Consider the following 12662-nt stretch of genomic DNA (forward strand, 5'->3'; position numbering starts at 1 on the left):
GCGTAATTGTTTTAAAAAGTTAAAAATACACACTTTGCGGAACTATCAAAGATATTAAATGCACACGATAACAAAATACATGAGACGGCTTAGATATGACTCAAACTGAATACTTGCAACTGCGCTTGCGCCTACTCCTCGCACCGGTTTTTCCCCGAACAGCGTCGCACCAATCGATCTCGCAGTCGTTCTGCGCAATTTACGAAGACGACATTAAAACTAGCCGTGTTTAAAAATGAGTATTAGCGCAAATCGCGAACGGTGTGTGCCAAACACCGTTCTCATCAAAGAAATTCTCAAAGATCCAATGACGACGTACTGGGAAGAGACCGCACATACGCCCTTTGTGCTGAAAGAAGTGTCACAGAATTCAATCGAATACGCAACAGTGTGCGCAACATTTCAACAAACGTCGCGAGGTATGTCGATTAAAAAATTAGAAAGAGTGGAAAATCCGTACCTCTTGGGACACTACTTAATGAAGAAAGAAAAAATGGGAAGCGAAGATTCGACTGTCCGCGAAAAAAATCTGTTTCACGGCACACAAAGAAGTTATGTTAATAATATATGCAAGTATAATTTTGACTGGCGGAAACGGGGGAGTTCGAGAGGCCACAAGTTTGGACAAGGAGTGTCTTTTGCCCCGGAAGTATCGTACGCACGACATTATACTATGGATAATGTAATGATCCTTGCAAAGGTCCTAGTGTCTAGGGCAACAATTGGAAATCATTTTACAGTGGTACCACCTACATCGTTTGACACCACCGCTAACAGCAAATGTTCTGTTATTGTGAAATATGACGACGACGATTTTTATCCACAGTACGTTATACATTTTAATCGGATTTAATTTTTTTTTCAGATTTCGAAGCAAGTATTGTGTTGTGATATTTGGTTTTTACTTACTGTATTGAATGATAATTACATGTTCTCACCAGTGTTTTGTTCGTTATCCTATCTTTTATGTTGTTTTTGTACCCAATGTAATTAAAAATAATGAAAAAATGAGATATAGTGTACGTAACTAATTATCCAAGAATTTTTAAATTCAAATATTTCTGTCAAAACTGAATGCATATAATAAACAAACGAATACTGAATTTAATAAAGTTTGCTGCGTCTGTCTGTTGGTGACTGTTAAGTTCTGAAAATATCTGAAATTATGTTAAGAATGTAGACCCTAAAACTCTGACCAATATTTGTCTGATTATCCTCGCCGATAATTCGATGACGTCGTTTCAAAATTCCCCAAAATGAAAAAATAAAAGTTGTAAAACAACATTTTACTATTTAACTTAGAAATTATAAAATCGACTATTATAAAATTTTGAAGGTCACAACATGGTAAGCCGTTAATCAAAATTTGTTTTCTCATACCATCCAAAAACTTAATGACGTCATCTCAAAATTTTGCTGGATGAATTATGTTGATGTTTGATAATAGAAAAAAAAAATCCTTAATGATATAGTAATAATAATATTATACAGCACTTAGAATATTTCAGGAAAAATGGACGATTCTGTAAAGAAAAAGCAAAAGACGTAAGTACACACCATTTACATCTGTTGATGTAGAAAGAAGTTTTTCTTCACACAAAATGTTATTGACAGATTGTTCTTTCCGGGTCGCTGAAGGTAAGTGTCCATAAAATTATGCAAAAAATGTGCATATTTCGAAGAAATTGTGTGCACATAAATCCGCTCTTACTTGATACCTGGCTGTCAATAAATTTTTGGAAGTTCTGTCCAAATAACTTTAGACTAATTTTTTCAAACAATCTGAAAGAATCTTAGAGACTCTGATGTTTTGTTTTTGAAATCTTGGGGGTTCTAGGGTCTTTTTTATTTTTGGAAGAATTTGAAAAGACAAAAAAAAAACAACATTCCACTGCGTGATTTTAAGACTGTGAAATAATTTCGGGGGCCTTGGTCTCTCCAGTGTCGGATTGTGCACCGGGAAATTTCCCGATGGGCCCCGAAGCAGTCTACTTCTTTTTTTATACAATTATTTACATTTTTCACATAAACAGGATATTCCAATTGCAATACTTTACTTTCAGAGCTTAAATTCAATACGAAACAATAGGTTGCCCGTTTCCGTCTGTCTGTCTATCTGTCTGTCTGTCTGTCTGTTTGCCTTCTGTTCGGATTTTTATTAGACAGATAATCTCCGAAACTGCTAAACCAAAAAATTTTTAACTTTTATATGTGTATTACGAATATCGTGTAGATCAAAATTTGGCTAATCATCCCTACCAACAATTTGTTGACGTCAACTACAAAATTTACAGTAGTAAATATTTTTTAATTTTACTAAATAAAATACATCTGCACATGTGGGTTATGAACCCCTGCTGAATTTTTATCCTAGACATCCAGATTTTTGGAGAAAAAAAAATCAAAATTGCATCTTGCAATTTAACTTTGAAACTGCTCTGAAATTTTGAAAACGTTTTAGGTTGTCGTAAGCATGGTAAATCGCTAAAAAAATTTCTTCCCTAAAACAATAATGACATGATTTTAAACTTTTGCCGATTTAATTAATATTTACCAAATATAATCGGGTTTAAAGATTGGATTATCGAACATTTTCGATAATAAAATTTCTAAATTGAAATCGGTAGAAAGTAAAATCGTATGTTTCACCTCACATATTTTTTCCATCTATTTAAACTTCTTTTCGTGTTTTTTCATCAATTTTAAGGTACTTTATCATGTTTTTAAGCAAACTGGCCAATTTTAACGTTGAAGTTGTTTATTGCTTTTTTATTAAATAAAAGGTAAATTTTTGACGTAAAGTTTTTTTAATGCATTTTTTTGACATCACTCCATTTTTAAAGTTATTTTTTAAAAAGTTGTACATTTCTGAAGATTTTGACCATGATTCCAGCAGATCCATATAGAAACAGCTGACTTTGAGATTTTTATAAAAAAATAAAAAAAAACACTTCAAAGTCAAAATTGGTCTGTTAAAAATGATAAAGCACCTTATAATTAATTAAAAAACACAAGTTGGAGTGAAACGTACCGTTTTACTTATTACTAATTTGTCTCTTTTTTAATCTTAAATATTTAATTTTATAGAATTGTATACTCTTGCGTGTGATTCATGAATCCGTGTCGAGTTTTCATACTAGACATCCAGATTTTTGGGGAAAAAAATCAAAGCTGTAACATTTTACAACTTAACTTTGAAATTATAAAACCAAATGCTTTAAAAACTTACAAGTTTAAGATTATCGTAAGCATACTAGACCGTTAACCAAAAAATTTTCGTTTATGGCTTTCTAAAAATGATGACGTCATTTCTACAGGAAATGTTTGTTAATTTTATAGAACTGCATATTCTATGTATGTGTAATGTAGAATCCGTCAATTTGTGTTGAGTTTTTACCCTTGATCCAGATTTATGGGAAAGAATTCAGAATTGTATTTTACAATTTAACTTCAAATTTCGGCCAATTTTTGACATTTTCGAAACTTAACTAAATACATTTTCTTGTAGATTTCGAGCTTTTCCGGAATCGACCGTCGAAATATCGCAATTTTTAGAAATCAGGGTTTTCTTTCACATAGAGATGATTGACTGATAAACTGTTTGATTTGAACTTAACTTAAAATATCTCAAATCAAGTGTTGTCTCAAAGTTTCCATTTTTGAAAAATTCGATTTTTTATTCATTATGAAAAAAATTTCTAATTTATAGAAGAATTATTATTAGAGTCCGTTTCTAGTTGATTGACTTTTTTAAACATTTTATAAAAAATCTACATTTAAATAATAAGTAAAAAAATAGTTGTCTACAAGAGTAAATCCTAAAAATGTTAGTGATTATCTGATAAAGTTAAGGAGACTCGGGCAATCTAAATGCGCTCACTGCACTCGTATTCTAGGAAAATAACAGAAAGAACTTTTAAAATGCGAGCGCAGCGAGCACGTTCGGGTATTATTCAAAAATTATTTATTGATCTCCCTGAGAAGCTAAATTATTATGTAAAGTTTTATTATTATCTAAAAAGATAAGTTTAAAGATCGTGATCACTGAAACAGCCTGCTCGTGCTCGTTACGCTCGCATTTTAAAGACTGATTTTTTTAAAGTTATTTACCTTGACAGGGAGATCTCGAGAATGATTACAATGAAAACTAAGTAGTCTTGGTGGCCGTTCATTTGTAACTAACTGTTTTTTGGCACTAAATGAATTACAAAAAGAATGCGAGCGTAACGAGCACGTTCAGGTGTTCTTAAAAAATATATTCATTAGTATCCTTGAGAAGCTAAATTATTAAGAAAAATTTTGTTTTCATTAAAATATAAGTTTAAAGATTGTTTGTGATCACTTATGTCTGTGGAGTTGAAACATCCTGAACGTGCTCCCTACGCACGCTCGATTATGGCAATGTCGAGTGACAGTAAAAGTTGTTAAGAGTATTAATTCTGAGGTTCTACATGTATGACGCAGTGTTGCCAGATGCTTCTAATGAAATAAAACGGCAAAAATACAAAATGTTGCAAATAATTCTAACCTCAAATTCAATACAAAATTTACCAATTTAAACATGTTCTAAGCATTTGTTATGAAAAGAAAAATGTATATTAACAACAACAAAGGCAAAATATAAGCCCCGCCCACCAGCCCTGTCTCAATTGTAAGGTTCCTTTTAATCGTCGTGAACCGGGGCGGAATCTACATGCAAATTCTTTATTTTTCTACACGAAATTACCATCTGCAACATGTTTTTAAATAATCTTATTGTTCAAAGAACACTATAATTACTAAATGAAAAAGAAAACCAAAGATTAAGTCCCACCTACACCCTCTCCGATCTCAATTGTGATGACTTTTTCATTCGTTGTCAGAGCGGAAGGCGGAGCTTAATTGGAAAATCGACATTTGTATACAATAATTTACCAATTTAAACATGTTCTAAGCATTCTGTTATGAAAAAAAAAACATATATTAAGAATGACAAAGGCAGAATATAAGCCCCGCCCACCCGCCCTGTCTCAATTGTAATGTTCCTTTTAATCGTCGTGAACCGGGGGCGGAATCTAGGTACATGCAAAATTTTTATTTTTCTACACAAAATTACCACCTGCAACATGTTTTTAAATAATCGTATTGTTCAAAGAACACTATAATTATTAAATGAAAAAGAAAACCAAAGATTAAGTCCCACCTACACCCTCTCCGATCTCAATTATGATGACTTTTTCATTCGTAGCCAGAGCGGAAGGCGGAGCTTAATTGCAAAATCGACATTTGTATACAATAATTTACCAATTCAAACATGTTGTAAGCATTTTGTTATGAAAAAAAAAAACATATATTAAGAACGACAAACGCAAAATATAAACCCCGCCCACCCGCCCTGTCTCAATTCTAATGTTCTTTTTTAATCGTCGTGAACCGAGGACGGAGCCTAAATGCAAAATCCCTATTTTTCTACACGAAATTACCGTCTGCAACACGTTCTTAAATAATCATATTGTTCAAGGAATACTGTAATAGTTGTTAAATAAAAAAGGAAGCCAAAGATTAAGCGCCACCCACACCCAGTTTTGAATTTTTTCAAATTCTTCAAATTTCGGCCAATTTTTGACATTTTCAAAACTTTACGAAATACATTTTTTTGTAGATTTCGAGCTCTAGAACACACTTCCGGTCTCGTTTCTTTGATAACTGCAACCGTTTTTCCGGAATCGACCGTCGAAATATCGGAATTTCTAGAAATCATCAAAAATTCGCATTTCGTACCGATTCTTTACAAAATGTTGCTCGATGACCATCAACACGCTATATTTTTGGAATCAGCATGTCGAGATCTACGTTCATGAATTTTTTCGTAATTTTTAGGCAATTTTTTTAAAAGTGAAATTTTCTTTTCTTCAAATTTCAGTCAAATTTTGACATTTTCGTAACTTAACTAAATACATTTTCTTGTAGATTTTGAACTCTAGCTAGAACACACTTCCGGCCTCATTTCTTTGATAACTGCAACCGTTTAGAAATTTTCAAATATTTGCATTTCGCACCGATTCTTTCTTTTTTGGAATCAGTACGTCGGGATATATATCCCTGAATTTTTTTAGAATTTTTAGACAACTATTTCAAAAATGAAAGTTTCTACTATGATACCACCCTCATGCAAATTTCGAGCCATTTTTGACGATTTTCGAAATTTAACTAAATATTTTTTTTATAATAGATTTCGGGCCGCAGAAGTCACTTGACTTGACGAAATCTACAGGAACCTGCGGAATCTATCTGCGGAAGTCATTTCTTTAATTCAGTGCATTGAAATATTACAATTTTTAAAATTTCAAAAAATTCAAAGGTGGTGAATCCTGCATTTTTTTAAGCTCAGTTCAGATTGCAGAGTTTTTGTTCGGATTAAAGGGGCATCGACTTCAATTAGCCTCTTTTCGGATTACTGGATGTGGGTTCAGATTATAGAGGTTGTAGTGTAATTGAAACATGTTAAATCCTTAGTCAAAATTTGTCCGTTATCTTACATTTTTGGCGATTTTTTTGGGAAAAAAGCCGAGTATGAATTAATCAATCAGTCCTTTCCTCTGTGTTGAGGACACAAAACCAACCAAATTTAATTTTTTTTTTATCGCTGATGTTTGTGCTAGTAGTCGAATTCGGTCGAAGCATAAACATAAACAATCGAAGTTAGGCATATACTGAGAAATTGAAATTGTCTACATTTTTCCCGTTAGTTATCTGCTATCTTTAAATATTTCATATTTAAAGACGTCGGGATTGCGGGGATGTTAATTACACCACTTTATAGAGGTTAACAGTTATCACAAAACGAAAATTGCTCAATCTAATTTTATAATTATTTAAAGAAGCGGAATTTATCGGACTATCGGCGCGGGAAGTTCTGTCAAAATAACCTTCTACAATTTTTTTTAACTAGTTTCGTTTTTCTTGGTAGCTTCATCAAAATTCCAAAAACGACATAATTTTTTCAAAACGCCAAGTCGCCAGCAAAACTGAAAATAATAACAGTGATAATAATACCCAAACAACATCTGTATATAATACCACAGGGCCCCACTTTGTAAATTTCCCGGTGGACCCCCATGTCCTTAATCCGACACTGGGTCTCTCCTTTATGTTAACTGCCGTCAAAAAATAAAATTCGTAAAATGAAATTTTAAATTTTTTAAGAATTTTGAAATGACGCAACCGATATTTTAAAGGGGACTTGGACAAATTTTAATTAACGTCTTGCTATCAACGCTATAATTTTAAATCACGCTAAAATATCGGAATAATTTGGTGGTTTTAAAAGTATTTACGTAATAAAATCTCCAACCATCAGCAGTAGAAAATCGTGACTAGAACATTACATGTGAAATTCAATCTAAGATAGCCGATGTAAGTTATTCGATAAAATAAATCGTTGTTTTTAGAATCGCGTGTGTATAGGGGTGTTAAATATTAAAACTGAATTAAAAACTATTTATGTTGCAAAACAATCTAAATTGTTCAATGAAAACACAAACGCAGTTGTTTTTAAAGAATTAAAAATACACACTTTGCGGAATCCATCAAAAGTATCAAATGCACACAATTACACAATAGACAATACATTCCGCGATATAGATAGATATGATGCAGCTTGAGTGCAATATTATCACTTTCATCCGAGTGCAGCTATGCAACTGCACATGCGTTGCACCGGTATTTCCCCGAAATGTATTAAGAAAATCGATCTCGCAGTCGTTCTGCGCAATTCGTGAAAACAACATTTAGAATATTCGTGCAACAAAATGAGTATAAGCGCAAATTGCGAACAGTGTGAGCGAAATCCCGTTCTCGCTGAAGAAATTCTGAAAGATCCAATGACGACGTGGTGGGAAGAAACCGCACAATCGCCGGTTGAGTTGAAAGAAGTTTCGGAAAATTCAACAGAATACGAGGAAGTGAATGGATTATTTCGACTAACGTCGCGGGGTATGTCAATCACGAAGTTAGAACGGGTGGAAAATCCGTATCTGTTGGGACACTACTTAATGAAAAAAGAAAAAATGCGGAGCGAAGGTTCTTATCCATCGGAAAGGTCTTTGTTTCATGGTACATTCGAGAAATATGTCAGTGACATATGCAAGTATAATTTTGATTGGCGGAAATGTGGAAATTCGAGAGGGCACAAGTTTGGTCAAGGAGTCTCCTTTGCGCCGGAAGTGTCATATGCACGGCATTATACTACGTATGGGGAGGACGTAATGATACTTACAAAGGTCTTAGTGTCTAAGGATATAGTTGGAAGTTCTAGTACAGTGGTACCACCCGCACCATATGATACCACCAAAAACATCAAAAACACTGTTATTGTGAAATATGACGACGATGATTTTTATCCACAATATGTAATACATTTTAAGCGGTTTTAATTTTTTTTTAATTACAAAAAAGGTTTGTGTTTGTAATATTTAATTTTCCTTAATATATATAGTGGTATAACGATAATTGTTTGTTATACTTATCGCTTTATTTTATCGTTTCTATTGTCTATACATTAATGATTATAAATTAAAAATAAAAAAGTCAGGTATGCTGTACGTTATTAATAATACAAACATTTCCAATGATGTAACGTTAAATTCATATTCCACTTTGAAACCGCTTATCAAAACTGAATGAATTTTTGCACTTGAATCAGTGATTCAGATTTAAAACATAATAAGCACACTTCAGCTGAAGATTTTATTGCGCTTGTAATATCTGAAACACCTTGACTAATTGTTTGAAATTTTAAATTTCTTTTAAGAATATCTTGCGTTAAATCCTAAAATAAACCATACGCGTTCGTACGTGTGGTTTATGAATCTTATCATATCTTTATTAAGGGGGAAGACGGTGCTTTGTAGATTACACCTGGTGAAATAAAAATGTGAATCTCACTGAATTTTTTAGTCGACTTTTCGTTCGATATAAGTAGGATTTTCTGGTTGCATAACTACAAAGACCGGTCTAGTGTTGCACACGACTTCTTTGAATTTGTCATCACTTTGTTACGCACAATAAAGCTGCTTTGATAAATCGATAAAAAACCTTATAATAAATAGATACCAATACTCAGACTGAAAGCTGTGACTAGACATGAAGCTATCTGTTGTCGTTTTCTACGTCAAGAGGAGTAGTATAATGCTATCCTTGTGTGATCACCACATCTTCATCTTTGTTATATGCATTTCATCTGTATATGTCTATTTCACTTCCATCCTTGTACCGCACCAGCGCAACAAATCGCTTTTGACAGATGTTTCTTCTAACCTCTCTTTCGAGTTGTTGTACAAAAAACAATTTTAGAATTTAGAACAAAGATCCTATTTTAAGTGATGTAATCATAAAGGATCACAATTGCTGCCCAATAATTTACTATTCCTTTCATTATCTACTGTGAATTATTTATAAAATCAAGCTGTCAACATCTTTCGTACGAAGTTAGTTCAGACATACTTCCTAAAATTTAGGCGCGCAAAATTCAAATAGTGATCAGGCAAGGATAGCTTCATTGTAATCCCTTCATGTACGAGAGAGATGTGTGACAGGAGGATGTCGTCACAGGCTCTGCTAGGGAAAGAACACGGCATGGTGGTATCTATTTATTATATGATCTAAGTAAAAAACAAAAATCAGAATTCTAAAAATATGTGCATTATTTATATTTTTTAATGTGTTCTTATTGTAAATGTATCCGTCAAATTTTAAAAAGAGAAAGTGTTTTTATATTTCGCGCGCATTCCTTTATTATAAGTATCACGTTTGGGCGGAGTCTCTCAGGTCAAGGCAACGACGGATGCATCGTGTGATTCCCCTAAAGATGCAATGTTGTTCAAGCTTGCACAAACTGCTGGTTTGAAGTTATTTTTAAACGGTGGGTCGACAGTAGTTTCATTCGGGTAGAGGGCAGCATACACAACATTGTTAGTAGGTAAGTCGTAGTTTGTATATTTTTCAGCATATGTGGTAATACTAGAAATACTTTGCAGAAACTCATCGCATCGATTGTTCAACAGTAAAAGTTGTGGTTAAAATGAGTATTAGCGCAAATCGCGAACGGTGTGTGCGAAATCCCGTTCTCATCAAAGAAATCCTCAAAGATCCAATCACGACGGATTGGGAAGAAACCGTCCATACGCCGTTTGTGCTGAAAGAAGTGTCGCAGAGTTCAGCCGAATACGGAAGAGTGAATACAACATTTGAACGAACGTCACGGGGTATGTCGATTAAAAAATTAGAAAGAGTGGAAAATCCGTACCTCTTGGGACACTACTTAATGAAAAAAGAAAAAATGCGAAGTGAATGTTCGGTTGTCCGGGAAATATCCCTGTTTCACGGCACACAAAGAAGTTATGTCAATAATATATGCAAGTATAATTTTGACTGGCGAAAACGGGGGAGTTCGAGAGGCCACAAGTTTGGACAAGGAGTGTCTTTTGCCCCGGAAGTATCATACGCACGACATTATACTATGGATAATGTAATGATCCTTGCAAAGGTCCTAGTGTCTAGGGCCTCAATTGGAAATCAATTTACGGTGGTACCACCAACATCGTGTGACACCACCGCAAATAGCAAATGTTCTGTTATTGTGAAATAGGAAGACGACGATTTTTATCCGCAATATGTTATACATTTTAATCGGTTTTAATTTTTTTTTTTCAAATTAAAAAGCAGTATTGTGTTGTGATTTTTAGTTTTTACTTATTGTATTGAATGATAATTAAATGTACCCACCAGTGTTTTGTTTGTTATAATTTTCGCATTATTTTATATTTTATGTTCTTTGTATCCAATGTAATTAAAAATAAAGAAAAAAGATACATGATGGTTATTATTTATCTAAGAATTTTTAAATTCAAATTTTGCTGTCAAAAATGAATGCTTTTTTCACTCCGCCTGTTTGTTGGTGACTATTAAATTCTGAAAATACCTAAAATTATATGCAAAGAGTGTAGATGCTAAAACTCTAACCAATATTTGTCTGATTATCCTCGCCAGTAATTTTATGACGTCATCTTAAAATTCCTCAAAGTGAAAAAATAAAAGCTGTAAAACATTTTACAATTTAACTTAGAAATTATAAAATCGACTACTAAGAAATTTTGAAGGTCACCTTATACATGGTAAGCCGCTAATAAAAATTTGTTTGCTAATACCATCCGAAAACTTAATGACGTCATCTCAAAATTTTGCTAGATGAATTCGGTTGATGATTGATAATAGAAAAAAAATCTTTATCATCTATTTTAAGGTACTTTATTATGTTTTTAAGCAAACTTATAAAATAAAAATCAATTTTTGATGAAGTTTTTTATGCATTTTTTGACTTTTCACCCCAGTTTCAAGGTAATTTTTTAAAAAGTTGTGGATTTCTAAAGATTTTGACCGTGATTCCAGCGGGTCCATATAGAAACAGCTGACTTTGAGATTTTTATAAAAAAATAAGAAAAACACTTCAACGTCAAGACTGGTATGTTAATAATGATAAATCACCTTATAATTAATTAAAAAACAAAAGGTGGAGTGAAACGTACCATTTTACTTAATACTGATTTGTCCCTCTTTTTTATCTTAAATATTTAATTTTGTAGAATTGCATTCTCCTGCATGTGTGATTCATGAATCCGTGTCGAGTTTTCCCCTAGGCATCCTGAATCAAAACTGTGTCACATTTTACAACTTAACTTTGAAATTGTAAAACCGAATGCTTTAAAAACTTACAACTTCAAGATTATCGTAAGCATAGTAGATCGTTAAACAAAATTTTTTCGTTTATGGCTTTCCAAAAATGATGACATCATTTTATAATTTTCTAGAACAAATGTTTCTTAATTTTATAGAACTACATATTCCATGTATGTGTAATGTAGAATCCGTCAATTCGTGTTGAGTTTTCACCCTAGATCTAGATTTTTGGAAAAGAATTCAAAATTGTACTTTACAATTTAACTTGAAAATTGCAAAAGCGAATGTACTGAAATACTGCAAACGTTTTAAGGTTTGGGAAAGATGATAAATCGTTAATCAAAATTTGTTCTTTCTTGCATGTGTGATTTATGAATCCTTGTTGAGTTTTTACCCTTGGCAGCCAGATTTTTGGAAAAAAAAAAATCAACATTGTATAACAATATTTAACATTGTAACTATGAAATTGTAAAAACCGAATTATGTGAAATCGTGCAAATATTTTAAGATTACAGTAGAACCGCGATAATCCGAATTAATTGGGGGGTGTGTTCGGATTAGCGATTTGTTCAGAACAGCTAATTTCCCAAAAATCTGACAGAAAATTGAGTAACAACTTCACACACTGCTGAAAACAAACTTTAAGAAATAAACCTTAATTTTTTTAAACAGAAATAAAGGATTTTTAAGCAACAATGGATAATAGATACATTTGAAAACAATATTACTCCGTGGCCATAAACATTTTTTCGAATCAACAGGTCGGAATCTAGGTATATCCCTTAATTTTTTCAGGATATTTTGATAACTTTTTCAAAAATGAAATTTTCCATTATGTATTCGTATTAGGTTTCCCTAATGCAAAATTGGACCGTTTCTCGACGTTTTTCAAAATTTAACTAAACACATTTTCTTGTAGATTTTCTTTCTTCGACAACTTAAACTGT

At 32.7% G+C, this 12662-nt stretch overlaps 2 protein-coding genes across 2 annotated transcripts; both read left to right on the top strand.

Moving 5' to 3' along the window:
- Positions 1-235: 235 nt before the first annotated feature.
- LOC135123891 (protein mono-ADP-ribosyltransferase PARP12-like) lies at positions 236-853 on the top strand. Its single transcript, XM_064048751.1, has one exon. It carries the CDS (start codon positions 236-238, stop codon positions 851-853), a length of 618 nt encoding a protein of 205 aa, XP_063904821.1.
- A 6823-nt stretch (positions 854-7676) lies between these two features.
- On the top strand, positions 7677-8414 carry LOC135123892 (protein mono-ADP-ribosyltransferase PARP12-like). Its single transcript, XM_064048752.1, has 2 exons — positions 7677-7701; positions 7774-8414. The coding sequence occupies exons 1-2, from the start codon at positions 7677-7679 to the stop codon at positions 8412-8414; spliced, it is 666 nt and encodes a 221-aa protein (XP_063904822.1).
- The last annotated feature ends 4248 nt before the right edge of the window (positions 8415-12662 follow it).

The sequence above is a fragment of the Zophobas morio genome, unplaced genomic scaffold, assembly GCF_036711695.1.
Source record: "Zophobas morio isolate AGI-343-1 ecotype UQ-CSIRO unplaced genomic scaffold, CSIRO_AGI_Zmor_V1 ptg000007l, whole genome shotgun sequence".
NCBI lineage: Eukaryota > Metazoa > Arthropoda > Insecta > Coleoptera > Tenebrionidae > Zophobas > Zophobas morio.